This window comes from Panthera tigris, chromosome D3 (assembly GCF_018350195.1).
Source record: "Panthera tigris isolate Pti1 chromosome D3, P.tigris_Pti1_mat1.1, whole genome shotgun sequence".
Classification (NCBI taxonomy): domain Eukaryota; kingdom Metazoa; phylum Chordata; class Mammalia; order Carnivora; family Felidae; genus Panthera; species Panthera tigris.
In genome coordinates this window covers 69448039-69474515 of record NC_056671.1, presented here as the reverse complement: position 1 = coordinate 69474515, position 26477 = coordinate 69448039, and the positions used below count along the sequence as shown (strand labels likewise).

Here is a 26477-nt window from a genome sequence, read left to right as displayed (position 1 = left end):
CCACCCCCAGCCTTTCTGATTCAGTACGTCTGCGTCCTGACAATTTGTATTTCTAACAACTTCCCGGCTGATGTTGACGGCCCCGGGGCCACACTTTGAGAGCTACTAGAGAATAGGAAAGGAAACTATGCAGACAGATTTTTGAGTGAGAGAGAAGTGGTGGAGCCATTTCCTTTATGCTCCTGTCAGTGGTATGAAGAGCTGCATGTCAAGTCCATGGAGAATTCTCCAAACTTTGGTCACTGCCTTTGCCAACCTTGAGAGTACAATCATTTAGCGTTGTGGAGGTGCTTACAAATTTCGGATACTAGGGTCCCACTGTTCACCAATAAATCAGAATTCCTGAGGGTAAGATGCCTTCCTTGGTACTGGTAAAACTCCCTAGGCTATTCTCTCTGAAGAGGCACAGCTGTGAAGGGCTCGACAGGTGAATTAAATGGAGAGCCTGCATTCTACGTGGAAAGGTCTTAAGTGGGAAGAGTTTAAGAAGCCTCTTCCAGGGCGAGCGGCTCCAGAACAATTTCTGCAGCGGGGACGGAAGGCTGCTCTGCCTGAGAGCTCACCCTCAGCGGTAATTCCTCATTCAGGTACGAATACCCTCCTCAGGACGCTGAGGCCGTCTTCCCCTACAGCACGCACTCTCCCTCCACCAAATCTGGCCAGCTCTTTTCCTTTCTGGCCGAGGCTTATCTTTAGCTGTAGGTTGAAGAGGGACTGAAGCTAGCAGACTACGCGTCCCTAGCAGGGGCGACAATAAATGAGGTAGAAAGCGGCTAGAGGAATGGAGAGTGCATCTAAGAGAAAGGAGAAAGTGCAAGACTTTCTAGAAAAACCACGGTCCTCTGATGGGGGGTGGGGGGAGCCTAGTTAGAAGCCCTCGATGAAACAGGCAAACAGAACAGATACTCCCCTTTCTCCTAGTAAGGATTTCAGCCTAGGAAGCTCGGTTTGATGGAGGCCACCGTTAGTATATCCTAGTCTCCTTCTATAATCTCTTCTGACAACTGAATTTTGAGGAGAATGTTGAATACAGCCACGTAAAGTCGGAGGAAAACGTACGGAAGCCGTAGACTTTCCCCTTTATTCCTCTACTCCCTCGCTCCTTCTCCCCTCGCCTGTCAACTTTCCTCTTTCTTGTCTCTACTCTATCCCTGCCCCGCTTCTCAGGGTCGCAACCCGCGAGCCTCGGGAGCGTGGCGCGGCAGGTGCCGCACCCTGCGCGCACCTGTCCCGGCGTGCGCTCAGCGGCCAGCAGGGGGCAGCCGGCCCCGGCTCCTCGCCCAGCCCCGCCCCCGGCCCCGTGGACCCCGCTGCGGCGGGGGCGCGGGAGGGCGCGTCCAGCCCGGCCACGGCAGGGCTCAAAGGCGGCGGCCGTAGCGTCCCGGCCGCCCGCTCCGCCTCCGGCCCTCCCTCTCCGGCGCCCGCACCTCCTCCCATACCTGAGCGGGGAGCGGCGCCGCGCCGCCTCCTCCCCCGCCCGCAACTCCTGCCCGGCTACAGCTGCGCCGCCACCGCGGGAGTAAAGGTCGCGCTGGCTGAGGGCGAGCCGGCCGCGGCGCCTCCAGGAAGCCGGCGGGGCAGGTCGAGGGGAAAGAGACAGGGAAACTCTCGGCCGGCCCGGGAAGATGGCGCCAGGCGGGCCGGCCGTGAACTGAGAGCCGGCGGGCGGAGAGGAGTCGGGACCCGCCGCCCAGCGGGGCACGAGCGAGGGCCACACGCCAGGCGCGGTGCCCGGGCTCGGGCCGGCCCGCGGGGTCATGTCGGTCAGCGAGCTCTACGGCCAGGTGAGTACGGGCCGCGCGCTGCGGTCCCGCCGGCCCAGGTGAGGGCGGCGCGCTCCAGGCCGCCTCGGCCCTCGGGGGGCGCCCTCTCCCGCAGGCTGAAGAGGCGGGGGGTGGGGGGCGACGGGAGCCGCCGAGTAGCCTTCCCCTCGCCTCCTCTCCGGCGTCCCGAACTTCGGGTGGCCGAGAAAGTTTGGCTGTTCCGGGAGCGCCCTACGCTGACTCGCCGCGGCTCCCGGTAGCACCTCGGCTCTGCCCGTGATCGGGGCTGTTGACCCCTCCCCGAGGCCCTGCCGTCGCTTTCCTCGCGCAGTTCTCCCGCTGACTTTCCTGGTCCGTGGGGGCGTCATCGCCGGCGCGGGGACTGCTCCGCTGCCGCCCCCTCCCCTTGCCGGTGGACCCCGCTCTAGCTGCCCTGCAGCGCCAGCTCGCAAGGGCGTCCCTCTAAAGGCTTTCTTCAGGGCACCAGTGGGGGGGGGGAACCCCGAACTTTAGGGGGGTGTTCGCACACTTGAGGTGGAAAAAGGGACCCGCTCTGCAGTGAGGGGCCCGGTAGCTTGTGGGAGGTGGAGGTTAAGCGATGAGTAAAGGTGGAGGTTAAGCGATGAGTAAAGTGAGATGCTTTAAAGGATCTGCAGAGATCCTGGGGGAGCAAATTCTGAAGTTCCCGGGGTGGGCGGCCGGAGGTGGTCCCTCTGCGTGGGTACCAGGAAGGCCTCAGTTACTGCTAGGAAAGGGTTTGGAGTAATGCTGACCTGGGGGTGGAGTGTGGATTTCCAGGATGCCCTCAAGGTCAGAAGGGATGTGCGGGGCTCGGTCCCCACGGTCGGGAACAGGTGCGGCTGGGTGGAGGCGCTCTGCTTCCGAGGCAGTCCTTTTAAAGTTAAGGACCAGCCGCCGCCGCCTCCCCGAGCGCCCACGGGTGCATCAGCAGCCACCGCCGCCGAGGCCGGGCCCTGCTCAGGCTTCAGGGTTGGGGCGGGGGGGGGACGGGGAGGGGCCTGGGCCTTTAAGCAAGTGCCCCTCCCCCCAGTAAGTTTTAGATATTTGCACGCCTCGTTTTTTCCGGGGCCGTGACCCCTTTGACAGTGTCTTGTGCGCCCGTCTACGTGCGGAGTGGGGTGTGGGGGGGAGTGGGGGGGAGGTGTGCACGCGTGGGTGGGTGATTCCCAGGGTACACGCCCCGGCCGACAGGTTTAGGCGAGGAGGAAGAACGACTTCCGCATCCTCACCTAGCTTTTGCTGCCAGGTGCCCCGCGCGTGGGCGAGCTGTGCGGCTGGGTGGGCTGGCTACTTTTCCACGAATTTTCCGACTTCTTCCGGAAAATGATGGAACCCAGCTGGGCTGACACTCAAGAAGTGGCTGCAGGGACTGTAACCCAGGTGGGGTTGAGGGAGCCTCCGATACCTACTCTTACCCTCCCCCTCCCCCCCCCCCCCCCCCATGGTTCTCGGCCCCAATTGGAGATGGGCTACAGTTTCTGGAGGGGGGGGGGGGGCGTTGGAAACGAATGTAAGCTGTAGGGAAGGGGTGGGGGAGGTTGGTGAAAATCTCTGGGACTTCTGGCTTTGAAAAGTGCCCCGCCTGCTTTATCCCTGTGAGTCTTGGGAGGAGACCTCAAAGCGCCAGTTTTCAGCTTTTCCCTTTAGTGGGTTGTCATGAACTTGGATTAAAGCTGGATACCAGCGAGGTGGGGGGAAAAACTTGGAGTGGAAAGCGCCAAAGCTTTAACACCCTGAAGTGCGTGGAGATACAGTGCCAAATCAAGTGCCTCGATGGGCTATACCTGCAATGTATCAAAGTCTCATCAGGTAATTGCTGTATCATGTGAAGCAAATCATCAAATGAACCTGTAACTTCTGAAGCCGTGATCTTGAAAAACCATATTGGATTGCTTTTTTAAAAAAACCACACTTTCAGGGGAAAACACTCAATTTTGTTAGGAGTATATTGTATGTTATAGGTGAGTGTATTACATGTTAATTGCTAGAAATAGTTGGGAGTCTGAGGTAAAGTTAGAGTGTAATTTTCTGGGCTTGTACTTAAGACTAGAACTATTCTAGGAAAACCGATTGGGAGGACACAAGTCAAAGTAGCTTAGTGGGTGTGAGGGTTGGATATAGCTCAAAATAGAATTCCTTCCTAGGGTTGGGGGGTGGGGTGGGGCTTTACCTGGCCATTAATGGGTTTCTAGTTCTTAATCGTGTTCAGGTTTATGAATCTGAAATTGAGACTTTGTGGCCCACCTAGTGGCTTCCAGATTGAATCTCTAAGCAGTTCTGTCAGTTGAACATACTTCTGCCTTACTATGAGAAGCTGTTGCATTGTTTCCTAACGATTATCCCCCTACTTGCTAGGCTGGAGTCTCAGTATGCATATGAATCACAAATTACGTAGAGAAATTGTGCCTGCTACTCAGATTCATTTTCTTAGGGAGATGATTTGTTCATTTTGGTGTATTAAAATAGCCAATGTTCTCCCTTTTAACTTGCTAGGCTAGTCTAACGTGATGAATGCTGGATCTAGGCACGCACTCTAATGTATTATGCATGATGGAAATAATTATCCATTATGTCAACAGCATTTATAAGTGGGATGGAAATATTAAAGCCCTTTATTGACTATATCTGTTGCTTTAGTGGCCTAGTTGGAAGATCCTATTGTGAATGAGATCTTTAAGTGCATAAGTTAACCTGGAAGTAAAGTTTCAGTTAAGAACTTAATGTCTCCGTCTACTCTTAACTAAGAAAATGCTTCCAAGTTCCTATTGTCTTGCTCTTTGCCTATCTGATCTCTCCAACTGGAGGCTCTTATGTTGTGTGAATTTTTTTTTTTTTTTGGAGTTTTTAGCCCTTGGCAAAGGGCACTTTGTATTAACAAGGGCACACCTGTCTTCAGACGACTGCATACCTCACCTTTGAGAAATTGGCTTCCTTTGTAGTGAAGCTTTTCTGGGTGGGAAAAGAAAATTAAAGTCCATGGCAGACACTTTGAGGGTGATGTCAAGGTGAGTCAGCCTTAACTACTCTTCCAGAAAGTTGGAGCTGACCATGGGTGATCCGGTCACAAATGGCATGTATGTGACAAATCTGTCTTGTGGGTTGGAAACCTGGGTGAATTTGTCCCAGGAAGGCACCCAAACATGTGCAAGCATGGGAGGTACAACTTGATTGTGATAATTGCGGAAAATAATCTGACTTTGAAGTAAAAAAAAAAAAAAAAAAAAAAAAAAAAATCAGGCTGAATAATTTTTTCCTATAAAACCCTTTATAGAAGGGTTATTCTTGGTGGAAAAACTTAAATATTTCTCAGATCATTCTTCCAGTATGCCGCTTTTGATTTTTAGCAAAGTGGGAAATCGCCAGACTGAAACCAACATCCTCCAATGACTTTTTGATTTCCCCCCCCCATAAGTGGTTTCAGAGGGGTGGAGTGCTGCTCTCTTACTAGTGGAGCCACCTTGTGTGTGTTAATGGTGGCTTTGTCCTATCCTTACCTGTGCCTTGAGTAGTGCAGGTTTCTCCCAAGTGTCTGGAAGATCTCAGGAGCCTCCCATTTCCTCTGTACCCACTGGTGGAGGTGCTAATGATTCAAACTCTTTAGGCTCCCAGGTGACCTTTCAATAAAAGCAGTGATGGTAGAGACATTAAGTGCTGATAATGTTCTTCTGTCGACCCTTGACTCTTCTGGACACTACCTGGTGCTTGTTCACTCCTGATGGCACCTGTGTTTCCGTCAAAGGTTCCTGCTGCCTGAGAATCCATCCCCTCCCCACCCCCCCAACCTAGGCGCAGCCCTTCAATCAAGGGAGTGTAACAGTTGTAGTTTCCAATGCCCCCCAACCTCAGGAAAGGGACTGCCCTAAGGTGCAGCCCGTGCTCTTTCTAGAGCTGTGGAGGTTGAGCCAAAGTTCCTCTGCATGAAACTTTGCTGAATATCACACCCCTGCTTGCTGCCTTTTCCTTCCGTCTCCACTCCCCTCCCCTCCCCTGGGAGCACTGCCTAATGGATCACCTGAATCGGAGTTTTCATTTCCTTTCATTTCAGGATCTGATTGGGGGAATCCTGCAGCTTGGCTGCGTGGATGGTGAGAAACTTCAAGGCTCTGGCTGCCTCAGGGTCCCATGAAGCTAAGCATGGAGGCCGTTAGTAGCTCCTGCCTCCCTCCTCCCTTCTCAGCATCGCCCTTTGCTGCTGTTCAGTCCCTAGCTCCCACTCCCTTTCCTATCTGCTCCCCTTCATCAGATGGGCCTTACAGGCAGAGGGCTCCTAGCTCTGCTGCGAGCATCAGAATTCCAGAGTTCGCATGCAAATTGTTACTGGGTTCACATGGTATGTTCTGTATTAGTTGTGTGCAGTGAGCGAGCTTGCCCTGCCCTGCCTCCCATTGTCCGTGGTTCTGGTCCTGTGCCTTCTTCCCAGTTAGATTGAGCACCTGGAGGGCAGAGGCCATAGCAAACGTGTTTTTAGAGCCTCCAGTGTTCAGCACTGTGCCTTCTACTTAAGAGATTACTTGAGGGCTTGTCTCTTGGCTCCTTACCTGCCCCCCCGGCACCCAAGTCCTGCTGGAACTTCTCTGTAGCCCTTTGCTGACACCAAGTCTCCCGACTCCGACCTCTTGGGGAAAGCTTGGATTCTAGCTGCTAGTTCTCTCCAGTTTTCTTTTGGTTAATCTTTCACTTCATTGGCTGCAGGATGGCCACCCTTCAGAAGGTTTTTTGACAACCCCACGTCTGGTTGAAGTCTATTAATGCACTTTTTTAATAGAGCTGGCATTCACTTGCTATTTGGAGGGCTTAAGGCACCTCTGAGTAGAAACTAAATATCCTTTTTGAGGTCTGGCAAGGGCTTTTTGTTTTTCAGTATTTTCTGTGGTAATGGTCAACTGTAGACTGCACACAACCTTTAAGTCCAAGTCCAGCTTTCCCCAAGTGATTGTGTATTTTGTTATACGTAACTTTCAAGGTAGACCTGTATCAGTTGAGCTAGTTGACCCATTATTTTAGTAGATTCCCACAAACCACATTAAAAAGCAGTCCATTTAAAGGTGAGTGAAGGGAGGTGTCGAGGTGGTTCAGTTGGTTAAGTGTCTGACTTTGGTTCAGGTCATGATCCCATGGTTCATGGGTTTGAACTGAGTCTACCTGTCCTGTCAACTCGGAGCCTGGGGACTGCTTCAGATTCTGTCTCCTTTTCTCTCTGCCCCTCCCCCACTCCCATCCTCTGTGTGTCTCAAAAAAATCTTGGAAATGTGTGTTCTGATGGGCTTGTCTGCACAAACATTTTGCATGGTCATCAGGCAATGAATCCTCAATGCACAAAGTTAACAAGATAGTGTTGCCATGTGTTGTGGGAGGAGTGCAGATCCTGTTGGAGGCATTTGGTGGAGGCAGTGGTCAGGTGGGCTGCAGTTGTGGGGAGAGTTAGTAGTGGGTTGTGAGTTGGCCTTGAATGAACAGGACTTGAAGTGGCATGGTGACTGGAAGGAGGGTGTTCTCAGAGGACCATGGGAGAGTAGTAGGAAGCATGGGGGCAGGGGTGAGCAAGACTGATTTTGGGGTATTAGCTGTAGTAATAACTTCACTCTTGATCGTGAGAGAATTCTAGACTTCTAGAAAAGTTGAAAAAATAGCATGGACTTTGTGCATTTTTTTCAAATTTCCCTAATGTTAATACCTCACATAAGCACAGTCCAGATACAGTGTGCATACCTATGAACCTTATTGGAAGTTCATCAGTTTTTCCATTAATGACCTTTCTCTGGGTCAGAGTCCTTTGTAGGATTCCACATCTTGCTGAGCATTTAGTGCCCCTAATCTCCAATTAGAGACCGTTCCTCGGTTTCTTCTTTCAGGTCCTTGGCAGTTTGAGTATTGGTCAGTTATCTTGCAGAATGACCTTCAGTTTGGGTGACTCTGATCTATTCTGCTTACATGGGGTTTCTGAATTTTTGCTAAGAGTAGATCAGAAGTGATGGGGCTTAGTGCAGTATTTCAGGAGATGTGGGATATCAGTGTGTCCCATTTCTGATGGTATCACTTTGATTCCCTGGTTAGAGTGATGTCTATCAGTTTCCTTCTATTGAGAGGGATTTACATACTGAGATGTATTGCTTGGTATGCCTGTCTTGTTTTTTAGCCACTTTGGAATTATTGAGCCTAGAACTCCACAAATGTTTGTGAGCAAGGGCAGGGGGAGAGTCAAATATGACCTTGAAGTTTATGACTTGATGTTAGGGAGACCATGAGCAGCAGGGGGAGGGGCAGAGAGGGAGATGCAGGATCCAGGCTCTGTGCTATCAGCACAGAGCCCGACACTGGGTTCGAACTCCTGAACCATGAGATCATGACCTGAGCTGAAATTGGATGCTTTTTGCATACTGAGCCACCTAGGTGCCCGTGGAGTAATAAATTTAAGTGGAATGTATCTTTGAGAACCTAGGACTGTAGAGAAATGTTAAGATCTGGGGTTCTTACAAATAAAGATGGGTGGAATTTTCTCTAAAGAGCTACAAATCTTGGTGTGTGTGTGTTTTTTTTTTTTTTTTTTTTTTTTTTTTTTTTAAATATCTGATCATGACCTTGGGGTGGACAGTCCTGGCTTCTGGCCATGATCTTGCTATGGAAGGTCCTGAGTATGCAGTTACATGTTAAGCTCTGACAGCTTGGAACAGGTACATTCTGAGCCTTGATTTATCAAACTGGGATGGTACCCATGTCCTAAGACTGTTGGAGGATCATGTGCTCTAAGATGTAAAGTGACTGTCATGCAGTGTCTGGCATGCTGTATGGATGTAGCACCTGTTCAGCTTGTGTCCCCCTTGAGTCACAGTGCTGGGTGGTGGCCTTTTCTCCTAAGCCTCACTTGCCATTCTACAGGGGCATTGGCCATAAGGGGACTCGATGAGGGAGAAAGGGAAGAATGGTTTCAAATAAGTCTAAGTTGTAGACAACTAAGGCATGGGAATAAAAGGTTCCACTCTCCCACCACCCCTTGGGGAAGGAGCAAAGAGTGGTTTGAAAGAAGTTTTCAACTTAAGCTGTGCTTTCTGGCCTTAGAGTTTTTAAGGGAAATTAAACATTTTTCACAATACCCTTTTTCTGTGGATACGAATGATTGAAACAATTCCTACAATGTGGGAGGGGGAAAGGCAAAGTCTCTATTAACCCCATTTCCAGAAACAGCTGCTCTTAACTAATGTATAGTTTTCAGACCTGCGTGTTTCAGTGGGGGAGCTACTGAGCACTTGAAATGAGGCTGGCCCAAGTGGAGAGGAGCTGGAAGTGGAAAAGAGCTCAGATTTCTAAGACCATACAAAACATCAATGTAAAACAACACTTATACTCTTAGGTCGATGAAATGTTGAAATACTTTGGGTGTATCGGGCTTAAAGCATTTGGCCTATTTTTAACATGGCTACTAGAAAACTTAAGATTCCATGTGTAGTTTGCTCTGTTGCTGTTGTACATCAATAAGAGTGATGCCTGATACAAGATCTACTTAAAGATGGGATCATGGCATACGTATTACTCCAGATCTTCATCTACTATGGCCCCCTCCTGTAGCATATAGAAGTAACTATCATTTAATGACTGTACAGTACACCATATTATGGACTTCCCATAATGTTTACTGTTTCAATTTTGATGAACATTGAATTGTTTACAATTTCTTTGGTGTCGTGAAAAATGTTGCAGAATGTTCTTGGAGACTCTTTCAAGTATTTGCTTAGGATATGTTCCTAAAAGTAGAACTACTGGCATGCACGATTAGTCCTCCTCAAGGTGACCAGGAGCTTCCAGAAAAGAAAGGATCTGTTTCTTCAACCCTCCCCAGCACTGGCCATTGTTCTTTTAAGTTTTGTTTTTAATTTTGAGAGACAGAATCCTGAGCAGGTGCCATGCTGTCAGCGCACAGCCTGGTGCAGGACCTGATCTAATGAACCGTGAGATCATGACCTGAGCTGAAATCAGAAGTCAGACGCTTAGCTGAGATGCCCCTGTGCTGCCATTGTTGCTCTTTTTAAACTTACACCACATGTTTCATTTTTGACTTAATTTTCACTGGAGGATTGAGCTGCTTCTGCTTAGTGTGCTCATTTGTAGTTTTCCTTATATTAAGTATTTGTAATAAATTTTAGAAATAAGTTACAGAAACTGTAATTCTCAGGATAAAATACAGATTTTTTTTTTTTTTTTTTTAAAAGGCACATTGGCATTTTCTCCACTTAGAGCTTGCACATTTCTGTGCTCTATAACGGGGTGGGGGGTGGAAAACTAGGATAGCTAACTTATGGAAACCTAATTAACATTGCAGTAGAGAAAAAAAGAACTCTCGTGAACTATTGGTGAAGCCACTGTGGAAAAACCTATGGAAATTTCTCAAATTACCATGTGATCCAGTCATTCCAGTGCTGGGTATTTACCTAAAGAAAACAAACACTAATTCAGAGTCCTAATTTATGGACTAATTTATGGAGTCTTTTTTGGGCCAGGTGTATTTTTTTATATCTCCATTTTATTTCCACTTAAAGTTAACAGTGTTATTGGTTTCAAGAGTACAACCCAGTGATTCATCACTTACCTAGAACACTCAGTGTTCATCCCAACAAGTGCCCTCCTTAATGCCCATCATCCATTAAGCTCATCCTGCAAACTGTCTCTGCTCCAACCCTGTTTTTTTCCTCTGTATCTGAGTCTCTTGTGATTTGCCTTCCTGTTTTTATTTTTTTTCTTCCTTCCCCTATGTTCATCTGTTAAATTTCACGAAGGAGTGAAATCCTATGGTGTGTGTCTTTCTCTGACTTCTTTCACTTAGGGTAATGCCCTCTGGTTCCATCCACATTGTTGCAAATGGCAAGATCTAATCCTTGATCTCTGGGTAATATTCCCATGTGTGTGTATCCATTGGTCAATGGACACTTGGGCTCTTTCCATATTGGGCTATTGACAATAGTCTGCTGTAAACACTGGGGTGCATATGCTCTGAATCAGCATTTTTATATCCTTTGGATAAATACCAGTAGTGCAATTGCTGGGTCGTTGGGTAGTTAATTTTTTGAGGAACCTCCATATGGTTTTCCAGAGTGACTGCACCAGCTTGCATTTTCAACAGTGCAAAAGGGTTCTCCCTGTCTCCACGTTCTCTCCAATATGTTTTGAGTTCGTTTTAGCCATTCTGACAGGTGTGTGGTGGTACTTCATTGTGGTTTTGATTTGTACTTCTGTGGTGAGTGTTGCTGAGCATCTTTTCATGTGTCTGTTAGCCATTTAGGTGTCTTTCCTGGAAGAACGTCGGTTAATGCCTTTTGCCCATTTCTTTACTGGATTATTTTTTGGGTGTTGAGTTTGAGTTCTTCATAGGTTTTGGGTACTAACACTTTATCTGATAAGTCATTTGCAAATATCTCCCACATACTATACACAAAAATAAATTCAACATGGGTGAAGGAGCTAGGTTATTTCTAAGTGCTATGTATTAACTCACTGGTAACTCTTCCTCATAACAAGTGAGGGAGCTGGGCTTACGTGACCTGCCTGAAGCTATACTCCTCCTGGGTGGTGGAGTATGACCTCACCCCCAGGTGTCTGGTCAAGGGCTGGCTTCTGCTAACTTGCCTCTACTGCCTTCCACGAGTTTTTGTTTCATTGAGGGTGGGTCTGCAACCTCTGTACAGAAGAATCAGGCCCATGGGGGGTAATTTCTACCTAGCACTGTCCTACCCCTGCCCCCCCACCCCCCCCCCACAGTGGCAGAGCATCCCCCCAGAGCCTAAAATGGCCTGACTGCAGAAACAGGGCAGATGATCCGACCTTGTAGTTCATTTAGGAGCTTAGTCCTTCTCTTCCTTTTACTACCACCACCCTCAAACCCATGGGCATCTTGGTGCTTCTTCACACTGTCCCAAATGCAGGCAAGATCATCATTGGCTTTCCTTTGTTTTCATGCTCTCAAAGAAGTTCACATTCTCAAGAGCTAAAAGGAACGAAAGATGTGACACTCAAGCAGTGTAAAACTATAAACTGTAACAGCTTGTTTGCTCCTTTCCAGGCACTTTGTGGCCCCATCTCCCCTCCCCCAACTGCATAGCGGGAGCATGTTCTTACCTACCATGCTTGGTGTCTACTAAACTTTTCATTCTAAGATTGGAGAGCCAAGTCCAAAGCCTTCTCGGTTAGGAGTGTGCCCTGCCCACTGTTGGCTGGGCAGTTACTTGCAAACTGAACACTCTTAACTCTCAGGTTGTCCACTTGGCTGTCTCAGACCAGGTGTCTTCTCCAGCATCTGAGGAGAGCAACTTCCAGAAAGATAACCAGGACTCAAACCATTTCTACTGTAACTGTAGGTGCTTATCTGGGGCTTTGTCAAAGTACTCTCAGAAGCTGCCCCCGAGTTAGGGGCTTTTTAGGTTGGACACCAGGAGGGAGGTCCTCGTATTGTCTGGATCCTGGCATGGAGGAGCACCGGTAACATATTAATTTGTTGTGGAAATGATCAAGCATGTAGATCTGAGCTCTGAGTTAATGGCTCAGAATGGTCCTCTTAACATGTATTCTACTGGCTCATAAATGACTGCCCTCCTAGGAGTGATTGATATGGGCCTGGTAGGTTTTTCTCTCCTTTGCTGAAGTTTGGGGGAAGGAATGAAGAGGCCCATCAAGAAAAGAAAAGCTAACGATCTTTCTCAGAGCTTCTGTTCTAAAGCTCAAATGTGTTGTGATGTGAAATCCTAAAAGTTAAGAACATCCAGATGCTTTATGGAGTTCAGAGACTTTCCTTCTAATATCCTGTGTACCACATCCAGGTTCTCTGGCTTAGAGACCAGCCTCCACAAGTAAACATACTGGGCAGTAGAATTCTACTTCCATATGTATTCTGACGTGGGTACTGGTCCCCTCTGGGGAAGATGAAAAGGTAAACTGCTTGAGCTGGAAAACCATACGAATACTCTACTTGGTGTGCCCTGGCCATTCACTTGGGATTTAATTTAATTTCTCTCTCAGTAACTGGCCACCAGACCCCGGTGCAATCTTGCCAATGATGTGATGCATGCTTACAACGTATTATCTCATTTTATATGTGGCTAGTATTGTTTAAGGTGCTTTAGAAAAGATTACATATAGGACACCACTTCTATGAACTTCTGAAATTAGCAAAATGGACCATCTTGAAGGATGAGGAAAGTGCGAGGGAACAACCATAGTAACCTTGGGGGGGGGCATAGAGTGGGGGAAACGGGAGTGGGAAGTTTAGCAGTCTGCTAGATTGCATGGTGAGTTCACAGGCATTTGTTACTGTGCTCCATCAATTACATGTCCCACTGATTCTACTAAAAATAGGATGAGTTACAAAGTCCAATTTTACAATAAACCTTTGAGCTAGCTAATCTTGGATTTCTTATGCATGTGCAATTGATGGTTGAGTGTGTATTTTGGCAAGATTGCTCTCATTCAAGATGTAGGTTGAATCTTCTCCCATCCTTCTGTTCCCAAGATGCGATTTTTGCATACTGTAGAAAATCCGTAAATGCTATTGAACTGGTTTAAAGCCTACCTGTACTCTCCTCCTGTTTCTGGACCATGTTGCTTTGAGGAAAGGCTCCCCCCCCCCCCCCCCCCCCCCCTTAAGGACCTACCTTTACTGTAACATGCCCCCTGTCATTTTGGCATGGCTTTGGCTTAGGATACACAGTGGAAGGCGCATCTGTTGCCTCTGGCACTTGCCTGAACCTAGGAGTATGGAGCCTATCAGGAGATAATTCAATGTTTTTCTTTGTACTGTGCCCAAAGGCTTAGCACAATGTGTGAATGTGGAATAACAGCAAAGTAACATTTGTGGGTATGAATGCTAATATAAAACTGCCTCATTTTTTTGAATATCCTAATCTGTGCACAATTCTATTAAATTTTTTGCCTTTCTGAAAGTGAGTGCTTTACATTAAACGCATTATCTTTTTATTCCCAATTACCTCCTTTAACAGTCTCAGGCAGATCTGAGTCCTGAGTGGGGGTGGAGTGGGGGCAAATACTTCTCTCCATCCTTGACGTGAGGTCGAACAAAGCAGATGGCTTTCAGAGAAGCCTCGATGAGTCATGGAAGAAAAATTAGATGCAGTCTGAGTTGTCTTCTCTCACACAGAAACGGCGATCCTTCATCTTTATCTGAAGATGAATCTTCCCTTAGTTCACTAAGCCAACAAGTGTTCCGGTATCTTCTACCTGCCAGAATAGAGGTCCCGGCCTGTGCGTGAGGCAGAGAAGAGCCCATCCCTGCAAAGTAGTCTGTTGACCTTGTGTTCTTCCAATCTGGTGGTTTATCGTATGAATAACCTCTAAGAAAGTGCGTTAAAAGGGGATAAATTGCTTTATCTCAGATTTAATCACTTAATTTGCCTACACTCATTATTGAGGGCTAGTGTTTGTTTATAAAAGGAAAATGAATGGTTTCTCAGCCAGAAACCAGTGTTTCTTGGCTTTGAACTGCTTGCCCTTCTGTCACTTTACTGTGTGCATACGTGTGGGGAACTGGGTAACAAGCTATGTGCACCACAATGATGAGAATGTCCTTGAAATGTGATGGGCTTTATGACCAATATGGCAGATCATATCTATTTGGATGAATGCTATTTCCTTGATATGCCTTTCGAATTTAGCTTCAAATAGCATGTGTTCTTTTTCTTTTGTATGGTGGTAATCTCTTATGCCTGGGAGATAAGTCTTGAGATCTGCAAGAGCTCAAAGAACGAGGTTGGTTGAGTGAGGTAGGTGTTTGCTGACCTTTATTCTTGTTACAGACTGAGTGACTTGTAGGCATTGGGTGCTGGTTTTGTGGGGCCTCCAATTAGCTGTCCTCAGGAGCTAGACTTTGGATGACCTCCGTGATGGATTGGTGTAGAGCCACCCCGGCTGTCAGGAAAAGACTGATTTGAATGTAGTCCTTCTGGTCTGCTTGATTAAAAATATAAAGGTTCATCAAATTTTATAGTTACTGACTTAGCCTCATATATATGTAAAAAGATATATGTTGATATGACCAATACAGGGGTGTATAATTGCCTCAAAGTTACAACAAGTATAATAGTCCTAATATCTTTGGATGATCAAATGGAAAGCCCATTCTACCTGACTTCATAACTGGCTCTTTGAAGCTTCTTTCCTCCAGCTATGCATCAGGCAGGATGTTAGCCACTCAGTATAAGAAAGGGCCGAGTAGCATTATTCGTAATAGTCGAGACAGAAGCAAGGCCATCATGGATGAATGGACGAGCAAAATGTGGAATATCCATACAATGAAGTAGTATTTAGCTTTGGAAGAGATTGATATATGCTAGATCTTGGGTGAACCTTGAGGGCATGACCAATGACAAATATCCTAGGAGTCTACTTAAGAGGTACCTACAGGAGTCAAATTCAGACACAGTAGAATAGGGGTTGCAGGAGGGAGGGGACAGTCAAGATCAGGTTTCATTGGTACAGAACTTGGGTTTTGCAAGATGAGAAGTTCTAGAGATGCACGGTGGTTATGGTTGTAGGACAACATGAATGTACTTAAGGTTACTGAATTTTACACTTAAAAATAGTGAAGATGGCGAATTATGCCACAGTTAAACTAGGGGCAGTAAGTGGAAAAGGGATGATAGAAGTTAAGAACATAATCTTTAGATGGAGAGGCTTGGGTTTGAGTACTGGTTCCCCGTTTACCAGTTGTGTGACCTCGGGCAATTGCTCAACCTCTAGGCTTCTGCTAACTGTAAAATGGGTGGGAAGCTAGTACAACCATCAGATGCCTGCTGATCTAAAAGAACACTTTATATCCTCTCCTAGGAGTTGCTAGGTCTTCTGAGAAGTTGTAATTCAGTGTGGGGCGACATCAGGGTGAAGTGTGAAGGCTTACGAGGGTGCTGATTCATTGGCTCTAGTCCATCTACATGGGCAGGCAGCCTTGGATTGGGTCCTAAACTAGCAAAGCCACCATTATTGGGGAGGCTCTATGGCTATGTGTGTGTCCTCTTTTTCAGGTGTGGAGAGGGAACAAAAGGAGTCTGAAGGCCTTTGTTTTGAAGGCCACCTATTCTCTCCACCTTAAAGCACCAGACCTAACTGTTGCATTGCTTAGAATCGTGGGGCTTTGCCCCAGATTGTGCCGAGAAGAGGGCCCACCATGACACTAAGACACCTGTGTCTTTCTTTAGCCCTTTCTGGCACTGGGCATATCTGGCTTTTGTTGCAAGGATATTTCAAGATGTTGGCTCTGTTCTTAGGAACAGGCTTAGCTGGTCTGAGCATCCTGCCTAATATGCCAGTGTAGTATGGGGCCAGAAAGATGCCCACGGCCTTTGAGGCTTTTGGGACCAGTGGCGTTTCCTTCCATGCTGATCCCATCAACATGAGCCTGTTACACTTGGCTTGGCTTTTTTCTTCTGTCCTTTGCCTTAAGTACCCCTTTCTGAGTTTCCAGTTCAGATTGGCTGTAATACCCACAACAGAATGGTGGTTGTTACTGTCACTAATGACAAAAGTTCTAAAGCTTTCATAGAAAGTTGCCCCTTGATTGGCTGTTCTTAGGTGGTACACATGGTCCCAGAGGACTTTGGCTCCCTAGGCCCAAGGAGCTTTTAAAGATGGTGGTCACTGGAAACCATGTGCTTCCCTCAATCTGTGGGTGCTGCAGGTACTAGAGCCACAGTTCCCTCACTTGGGGTCACTTGGGGTGTAACAAAGCCCCAGAGAGCTGGTGAAAATCCAGATGCTGCATCTCAGTACTGTAGAGTTGGATTTGGGAGAGGAGTCCTGTGCTTGGCTTTCTTGCCAGATCATGCTTCTCTATGGTACTCCCATCTTTGAGTTTCTAATTTTACTAATCCCTGCCTTGGATTCTGATGGTGGCTTCCAGATCTAACCTATCAAACCTTAAAGATTGTGCTAGATTATGGGCCTTAACAGCCTATTATAAGTGGTTCGGTAATCCGTTTTCTTCTTGGATTTCCTCTATCTCCTCTACTGAATGTTTTAAGGCCATCCTTTTTCTGTAGTTTCCTCTTTCTCCTTTGCTTCACATTCCTTAACCTTAATCCACCCTTCATAAAGGCCCCAGGGATCACCTATTGTTGGTATCCGTGAAATCTGACTGGCAGTGCGAAACCAAACCCCACTCAGCAGGCTGTTGGGGTTCTGCAACACTCAGCCAGGTAGAGCATTCTTCCTGGATGGGGCAGATGTTCTGGGTGTCTCAACTGTGCCCAAGTTGTGGTGTGAACTGTCTCAGAACTCGGAAACCTCCTTAAATACTGGCCAGAGAAGGATGTGCCCGGGATGGTAAAGAACCCCCACAGCCTCGGAACTGTAGTCTGTATCCAAAATGATGTAGTTCAGAGTTAGCCAAGTAACTGGCTAGGCCAAAACGGTTTTCCACTTTATCTCCCTCTGTAAGTCAACTCGATGCTGGAACTTAAAATGAAGCCTTCTGTGCTTGTGCTTTGAGCATGTCCTTGCTGAGCTAGTCTATGCATCTCAAGTTTTTTTTTTTTTTTTTTTTTTTTTCTGTTAAATGCTTGTCCAAGGTGGCCATCTTAAATGGTAATTTTTCACATACTGCTTGTTCACCGTGATGAACAGTGGTTCGTATTTGAGTTCACGGCGGCAAGTTGGTAATTCAGTCCTTGAACAGTGTTCTACAGGTGGAAAGTAGCATTGATTCTGCTTCGTGCCAAGTCTAGCCGTGAACTCCGTGGTGAGTCTGAAGCCCTATTTTTGCCAAGATGGTGTGTGGTGTGTTTGGCGTTTTTTTTTTTTTTTTTTTTTTTTTTTTTTTTTTTTTTTTTTTTTTTTTTTTTTTTTTTTTTTTTTTTTTTTTTTAAAGCTCCCTGTGCCGGCCTTGCCCTGGCCCACACCTGAAACGTCTTCCACTCTTGGTCTCTGTGGGTTGGGCAGTGTTGTAGAACAGATGTAGATATTTAAGAATCTTTATCTGGCACAGTGGTCGGCATAAAAGGTGCATAGGAGCTAGTCTTACTGGAAAACTAACAAAGTCAGTACAATAAGTGTGGAGAATCAAGGAGGCATCTTAAGACCACAGAAGTGGTGGGTGTGGGGTTCCTGCTCAGTGGCAAGTTGAGGTTCTGGGGTGCTCCTGACTGTGCTGAAGGAAGTTTGAGAGGAAGTATCCCTCTCTTGCTCCTTGTCAGTCCCTCAGTGTATCCCTCTGTCTCCAGCTCTGAGGGTTGAGGGTTGGTGCCCCTGTCTAGACCCCTACTTCAGTGGGTGGGGCTGAAGATCAGAATCTCTTCACCTGTGAGCTTTCCAGCCCCAGAGCTGTTTGCTACACTGTGAACTGTTCAAAAGAGCTGCTCTTCTCTCCAGCCTCGGAGGCTCTAAGACTGGGAGTGGGATGTAGGGTTGACAACTTGAGTGCATAGGGTAGGATAGGGCTGATGTCTGGATGGCATAGCCCTTTAAGACCACATCAGGGGCACCTGGCTGGCTCAGTGGGTTGAGTGTTTGACCTCGGCGCAGGTCATCTCATGTTCTGTGAGTTCGAGCCCCATGTCTGGCTCTGCTGACAGCTCAGAGCCTGGAGCCTGTTTCAGATTGTGTCTCCCTCTAGTTCTCTGCCCCTCCCCTACTTGTGCTCTGTCTCTAAAATAAAACATCAAAAAAAAAATTAACTGACAACATCAAAGAAGGATCTAAAATAACGATTCCTAGAAGTTACCATGCCACTTGAAGGCAAAGATGGGAGTATATAAAAACCTAAACAATGGTTATAAGCAGCTATGAGTATTGTGCCTTTTTAAAAAGTTCTTCAAAAAATTTTTTCTAGAGCATAAATACAGTAATGCCCAAGTTATGAAAATACATCTTCACGAATCTTTTCAGTACTATCTCCAATGCACTGAGCTGTGCCTTTAATCTGACCATGTAGTGCTTTGTTGAAGGTTATTTTGAGAACAAAGTTAATTTAGCATCAACTTTGCTTTTTTTGTAAGATGGCCTTGTTTCCATAAAACACGTAATTGTTATAATTGTTTTACTTTTGATGTAATTGTTTTACTGTTGCAACTTTGTTTTAAATGGGTCATATGAAGTTTTCAAAGCTCAGTGGTCATAATCTCAAAGTAACACTTGTTATCCTAAATAAGCATTGGCTATGGTTTGCCTGGTGCTGCACTAACAGGACTGAAGGTGGCTTGAGATAGAACCAGGGATACACCGGCAAGAAGCTTGTGCCGTTGACTTTCACCTGGGATGATAAATGACAAGTGTACAATTGTCTTACAGGTATAAAAATTGTTGCAGCTTTTAGAAAAGGATAGTGCTATTTTTATGTACTGGAGTAAGATCGCTAACCCATTAACCTCCTTATCTCTATTGCATCAATACTATGATCTGCAAAAGTGGGACTTCAAAATGGAAGTTTTGCAAAGTTCTTTAGGTGAATTCTGCCCAGGGACTCTCTGGCCACTGTGAAGTGTTGGCCTGGACTGAGGTACAGCTGTGGAGGGGGAGGTTCGATTTGAAGACCCACAGAAAACAGATGCTCTTTGAAGAGAATTAATGGTCCCACTGTCCCATGGCTTTGGTAAATCTGGCTTCTAGATGGATGCACTTGTTGAGAATGCAGCTAGGTGTGCTGTTAAAAGTAATTCCTAGAAACCAACCAAAAATCCCCACAAAAATCTGTTCTGTGAGGGATCACCCTGCTTCGTGAGGATATGCTCCATGGTGAGGGTGGGATGAAAGGCGTGAATCTGTTTGCTTAGGCAGTTTGGAGCCTCTTGAAAAGCGAGAGCAACTGTGATGGGCAGCATCAGGGGTAATTCTGGTGCTGTAGGACTTCTTATTGATTGGGATTGACTCCTCCTCCTCCAAGGATATGACTCCAACTATGTTCTAATGTTGACGACCTACTCCAGGGGATCTCCGTAAATGGAGCTCAGCCAGAGGTAGATGTCTGAAAACTCTAGTGTTTGAGGAACAACTGGGGGATCCAGGGTGTATAGGCTGGCAAAAAGGAGCTGTTATCCCTGAATACTGCTGGACTTCGTCTCTTCTTGGAGTTTTTCCAAAGATCAGAGTGGTCAACAATGGGTATCTGTTCAGGGAGGCCTATTTAGCTTGGTGTACAGGAGTGCATGGCCAGCGAGATCACCCCCTTCCTCAACTAGGGGAGATGTGCCACCTCGTGCAGGGATGAAGCCTTTGTCTCTGTAGGTGTTGGAGCAGGCTGGACGCCACCCAGCATGGATGATGTAGGGGAGTGCCTGAGAATGAGAGTTTGACCCCTATGACCTAAACTACTTGCCTGCCTGAAAGTTGGCTAGAAAGGACTATACAGGGAAGGAAAGCAGTGAAAAGGAAGAACTTCAAATAAAGAAGAAATCCTATCTTTTTTTTTTTTTTTTCTACTTATCTGTAAAGTATGCTAAAAGAAACCTCTACGGATTTTGTTTCTCAAGTTTCCACCTCCATTGAATTCTAGTATCCTTCAGGATGAAGGCCTGTATAGGTCGTGAGTTTAGATGCAGACAGGAAAGGGGTGAGGAAGGAGATAGGAAGGGCTGGCAAGGTAGAGGAGAGGGAAAGCACCAGGTGGGTGGGGATGGTGTGGGCTCTGCGGCTGGGCTGGGGTGGAGCTCTATGCACCCTCTTACACAGAATGTTGGTTTAGCCCTAGAAAAGCTGCTGCAGTGAAGTGAGATCAAATCCCCTGAAAGCCGGTTGGGCTGTGGTTGGCATTTTTTTTTTTTTTTTTTTTTTTTTTTTTTTTTTTTTAAGACATCAGTTCCCCATAATGCTCTGGAAGCTGAACTTCGCTCTATATCAAGTATCTAACTGGTGACAGATCCAAGATGGGCTGATGTCCTGGTGTGGCTGGCTGCCTTCTGATTCCCCCTGCCATCACTCTGCTTGTCACTTGATAGGAGCCCTGGCATGGGCTGTGTCTTTCTAGGAACAGGGTCTGATGTCTGAGATCAGTTGCTTTCTGAAGTTGTAACATGTCTATCAGGCAATTCCCTAGCACACTCTGTGAAGCATTTGTATAACCAAATGAAAGAGACCTTTTCCACTTATGCATGTGAATCCATGTCTAAAAGTATATTACTGTCCTGCCCCAACCCCCTAATTCTAGCCCTTTGGGAAGGGAGTGATGTCCTTGAAGGAACCCACAGTGGGTTGGCTTCTGCTTTTTCCCCTTAAAAAAAAAAAAATCCGTTTGTTAAAAACGATTGTTCATATCTGTTGCTTTCTAAGTGGCGCGCACACATAGTTGTCTTTTTGTTGTTCACAAGTACCCTCTGAAGTAGAGCTAAAGAAGCTGACCCTCCAAATTATCAGGTGATGTGCTCAAACTTCCTCTGCAAGGTGGGCAGATGCTAGGCTGCAGGCAGCAAGGTCACATGGCATCCTGGTGTTGTACCTCACTGGGAACCGAGTGCTGGTGGAGGTGGGGGAGTACCATCTCCTGCGGATTTGCTGTGGGTGTGTGTTTTCCTGGATACTCAGTAGCTTGTTTGTATCTAAAGGAGTTAAGTTACAGGTCACTATTTGTTACTGTGCGTGTCTTTCCAGTTTCTGGTCTGTTAGTATCTTCAGGCTGACTCCACAAAAATGCACACTGACTTGCTCTATATCTAAGTAGCATAGAGGGAGTGGGGTTAAGGGAGAGTATGGAGTTCTCTGCTCGGAGACTTAGTTGCATATTACAAATTTATCAAGTTTGATTTTAACACTAACTACCTTGGCCAAGTCCTTGGATCTCTCTAGGCCTCTGCTTCCTCATTTACTGAATGAAGTAGGACCAGGTCTTTTAGGTCCTTCTGTGATTTTTGCAAGAGTATCCCTTAATTTGGGTCACAATGTATATGTTGAAAAGAGCAGTGCTGCCTCTTTCGTCTCACTACGTAGGGTGAAACTGTTCAGCCTGAAAGTGTGTACATTTGCCAAAGATTCTACTTGCCATGAAAGATGCTTAGCAGACAAAGCAAAGATGCTATCCCTGTTTCTCCCCACCACCTCCCCATTCCCAATTTAGTAAGGGCAGCATCAGGGATTTAATCCTAAACCCTGAGTTTAGGGCATCCTCCCTCCATACCCAGTCTATCTGCAAGCACGTTGACTCAACTTCCAAACAGTCCGGATCCTTGCTTCTCTCCTGGCTCACTGCTCCGGCCATCCAACCAACCTACCCCAGTGTCTGGCTGGATAATGGCAATGGTCTCCTGACTGGCTTTCCTGCTTCTTCCCTGTCTCCTTCCAGCTTCTCCCAGTAGCCAGATGAATCATAGAAAGTGCTCATTGGACTCAGTCATTCCTCTTTCTGAAACCATCTAGCAGCTGCTTTGCTTCTGGAAGAAAACCCAAACCTGTGCTGGGCCTATAGGACCCTACATAATTTGGCTCTTGCCCACTCTTACCGAATAGTATCCTAGTTTTCCTCCCTTGCTGGTCTGTCCATTCTGGCTGCCTCCTTGCTTGTTCATGGAGCTCTGCAGTTGTCTTGCCCCTTTAGTGCTTTTGCCCTAGTCCTGCATCAGTGTTCTCTTCTGGTCCTGTCCCCCTCCTCTCCCCCCCCCCCCCCCCCCCCCCAGTGGCTGCTGCTCCTCACCCAAGCCTCTGTGGGGTCACCTCCTTGGACACCTTCTCTGCCACCTACTCCATCTATTCCTCATTCTCTTTGCACTTAGTGTGGTACCTGGCACTTGGTTGTCTGAGCTAGATCCTGGGGTGTATGAGAGCAGTACTTAGCATACTCTTCCTCAAATCTCCAGTGCCAACAATGTGTGTAGTACATAGATGGTAGTCAAACATTTAGAGCCAAGGAAACTTGAGGGTGTTGGGGTGGCTCAGTCAGTTAGGCGTCTGACTTTGGCTCAGGACATGATCTCGGGGTCTGTGGGTTTGAGCCCCATGTCAGGGCTCTGTGCTGACAGCTCAGTCTGGAGCCTGCTTCCGATTCTGTGTCTCCTCCTCTCTGCCCCTCCCCTACTTGTGGTCTGTCTCTCAAAACATTAAGACAAAAGACAAAGATTCACCTTATAAAGCTGCAGTTGGCAGACTCCCTTATCTTCGATTTTTAGTAATAGAATGAGGGAGATCTACCCCATCACTGAGTAGGAGAGTCTTGTTAGAGCCTGCCCAGACTTCAGCATGATAGGACTCACTGGATCGGGAACCTACTGGGAATGTCAAGTCCCTAGGCCTGGGCATCAGTGTGCTTTCTCTCCAGGTCATTTTGCAAGATGAAATGGTCTGGACTCTGTTCATTCATTCATGTTCACACTCACATGTTGGGATGCCCTAGCACAGTTCAGCCTTGAGGAACACAGGCCCCCAGTGGTCATTAGAATAAAGTCCTCTGCTGATTCTGTGGACTTAAGCAGCCACTCTGGTTAGATCCCTCTTTTTTTTTGGGGGGGGGGGGTGGGGTGGGTGGGTAAGTAAATAAGCACCGGGAGGAAGACTTCTGCATTTGCAAAGCTGGTTTTGGAATTGGTTATCAGAGGAGGAGACTAGTGGCTCTTTGCCTGTGATCTTTTCAGGTTTGTTTTCAGGGCATGCTAGATGGGACAGTGCTTGGCTCTGCAGTCACGAGGTGGTGACCATTTGTGGTGGCTGGTTCCTTGTTCAGGATCCTCTGCCCCCTCTTCCTAACCTCTTGACAACATCTTCCTGTGCAGCCATGTGTCTTAGGCTGAAACTCGAACTCTCCAGCATTCTAGGCTTCATGGCACATGAACTAGACGTATCCTTCTGTTTATGCCAGCTTGAAGTCTTCTCTAGCTGGAGCATCATGACTGATGCGTTATCAGTTGATTACTACCTTGTATGACTGACTCTTTCCTGCTGGCAGAATGTCCACTCCTCTCCTGATACACCTTGAGCTTTTCTGTAGCCATGCTGCTTCTATGTGGAATATTCTTCTTCCCCTAAGTTCCTTCTCAAGGCTAAGATTTAGCTTTTTCCGTAAACCCTCCTTGACTACCTCAGCCTGGGGGAATCTACTCTTGGTTCTCCAAAGCAGGTACCTTGAGGTCTGTGTTACTTGGTCTTGGCATTTGCTTGTCTGCTCTTACGCCTCTGCTTGTGCCATAGGTCTGCAGTGTTAAGTTCTTAGATTGTTTAACTTTTTGCATACTTTATCGCCTCAACTCCTCCATGAGGGCAGGGACTGTGCCAAGGGCCCAGCACAGTCTTATGTAATCGGTATTTAGCACTTGCTGATCTGAACAACTGGGCTGCAGGAGGACGGGCAGCCAAGCATTTGAGATGCTGGTATCTCAGAAGCTTTGAAGGGCCTGAAAAATACTGAGGGGATGCTAAGGGAATATAAGGGGAGCCTCAGGGAAGCAGGGATGGGCTCCTCATGGGGAACCATAGTTTACTCAGTGCCCCCCCCCCCCCCCCCCCCCCCCCCAAATTTCGGTATCTTACCAAAGTATAGTAGACCGTCACACCTAGGATTTTGTCACTGATAAGGTTAAGATACAAAACCCTTCGATCTCCAGGGTCTCTTCCCTCTCCAACATACCCGTTTCCATCCCCTCTTTAATCTCTAACAGCCACTAATTGGTTGTGTTTATAGAATTTCATTAGAATGTTACACATATGGAGTCCTACAGTATGTGACCTTTTTCTCATTAAACCTGTTGGAAATTAGCTTCGGTTGTTGCAGGATGATTCCTTATTGCCGTATTATTTTGTGGTGTCGATGTACCACAGTTTGACCGTTTATCTGCTGAAGGACCTACAGGCCGTTTCCAGTTCATGGCTATTAGGAAGAAAGCTGCTATAAACCTTGGCATACAGGCTTTTGGGTGAATGTAAATTTTAACTTCTTGGAGAGAAATGCCCAGAAGTGCAGATTCTGGGTTTTTGGGTTCATGTTTAGTTTTTAAGAAACTGCCCAATGTATGAGTGATCTGGTTTTTCAACTCCTCAGCATTTTGTCATTATTTTTAAAAATAAACTTGTAATTTTAGAACCTTCTCAGATTTACAGAAAAAAATGGTTCTAAAGAGTTCCACATCCCCGTTTCTATTAACCTATTAGTGTGCTACACTTGTTACAGTGAAATCAATATTCACACTTTCTTAATGAAAGCTTGCACTCTGCTCCCAGTTCCTTGGTTCTTAGTGTCCCGGACGCTCCTGGTGTAGCTGAGGAGCAGTGATGGGGACGTCCTGAGACGTCTCGGGTGCTGTGGTGGGAAGGAGAATCCAGGAAGGGCCCCCCTGATGTGGGCCTTCCGTTGAGAGGGACAAAGGGAATGCAGGCATAGTCAAGGAAGGGACAGCCCGGCTTCTAAAATGCCAGCTGTCAGAATTGTCCTGAGTCTTCTGGAACTGCCGGCATCTGAAAGGACCTCAATAAATCACCTTGTCACCAGATTTTCCACTTTCTTAGCTGTTGGACAAGTTTGACTTGGCCTTCATCCTGACCTCTGGTGTGCTTTGGTGGTTTGAGGGGAGGCAGGCAAAGGGAGAGGTCTGCCTCTGACGCAGTTGGAGTTGGTGGTGAAGCCAGAGGACTGGTCTCCATTGGGCCCTTGCCTTAGGGGTTAGCATTTTAATTAGCCATCTATCAATGCGGTGCTGAATAATGGAGAATTAACAAAAAGCCAAGGCCCCATGTGGTACTTCACAGAAGTACAATACAAATAGCATGGAACCTTGACCTATGAGAAATTTTACAACTTTCTGTAATGATGTGTTGTATTTCTGAGCAGTTGGGTAACCTGGACTGGAAGCCCCCAGGGAAGCCGTGGCTTTTATGCTGAACACACAGGTTTCTACACATGAAGATAAAGTGTTTGTGCCTCACACATGGGACCCGATGGCAGGTGGGCTTGGGTTTTAGAGATTTGAACATTCAAGTTACATATATAGCCTGAAAAAATGGACAAAAGGACCCCAGGGCATAGGAGATAATCACTTGATGACGGATCATTGCCTGTCGCAGCTGGGAAGGGAGGAGCAAGAGGGCTTTCATGTAGGGCAGTGGGTCTTAAACCAGATCTTCAAGTCAATGGGATGTGGTCTGGATGTGACAGCAAGGAGGCAGTGTTTACATGAATGTTCATGGGGTAGAATCTGATTGCTACAGCTATTTCTTGCTGTGACTTTATTCTCATCTATAGATGGAGTCTCCAGATTGAGGCTGGGACAGTTGGTAAACCTCAGAAGGGGGAGGGTGAATGGGGTGGGAAAGAAACCGATGCCAGGAGTTTGTTACACCCATCACCTAGGTGACTTTGGTCTTTTCATTTCAGGGGTCAGGAATCTCACACATGTAAAAAAAACAAAAACTGTCCTCTGTACCTGGAGACCTGCAGTGACTCCAGGGAAGGCACCCAATATATCTCTTCAAACAAGAGATGCTCAGTGAGGTCTTTGAACTTCCAAACAGTGAATGCATACAAGGAGGCAAAAGCAGAGGGAACCCTGTGCAACACAGCAAGGATTTTCCTAGGGAACTGCAGGAGAGACTTGGGTGTTTGGACAGACAGTCCCAGCTGGGTTGTGCTTTGCCAGGAGGGTAGTTGATGAAAATGCATTGGGGGATTCAGGTAACTTTTAACTTGTAGGACTGAAACCCTGAATCTAGTGTGTTCAAGATTGGCAACTCTTCCCAAGTGAAATAAAAATTGATATCCAAGACTGATAAATGTATACTTGCACTTGGTTTTGCTAAAGATGG

General features: G+C 46.8%; 1 protein-coding gene across 1 annotated transcript in view; it reads left to right on the top strand.

Annotated features, from left to right (window-relative positions):
• Positions 1-1381: 1381 nt before the first annotated feature.
• MYO5B (myosin VB) overlaps positions 1382-26477 on the top strand; it is a 338275-nt gene continuing 313179 nt past the window's right edge. The window contains exon 1 of the mRNA XM_042961933.1: positions 1382-1784. Coding sequence (XP_042817867.1) covers positions 1758-1784 — 27 coding nt within the window. The 5' untranslated portion in view covers positions 1382-1757. The remainder of the gene's footprint in view (positions 1785-26477) is intronic.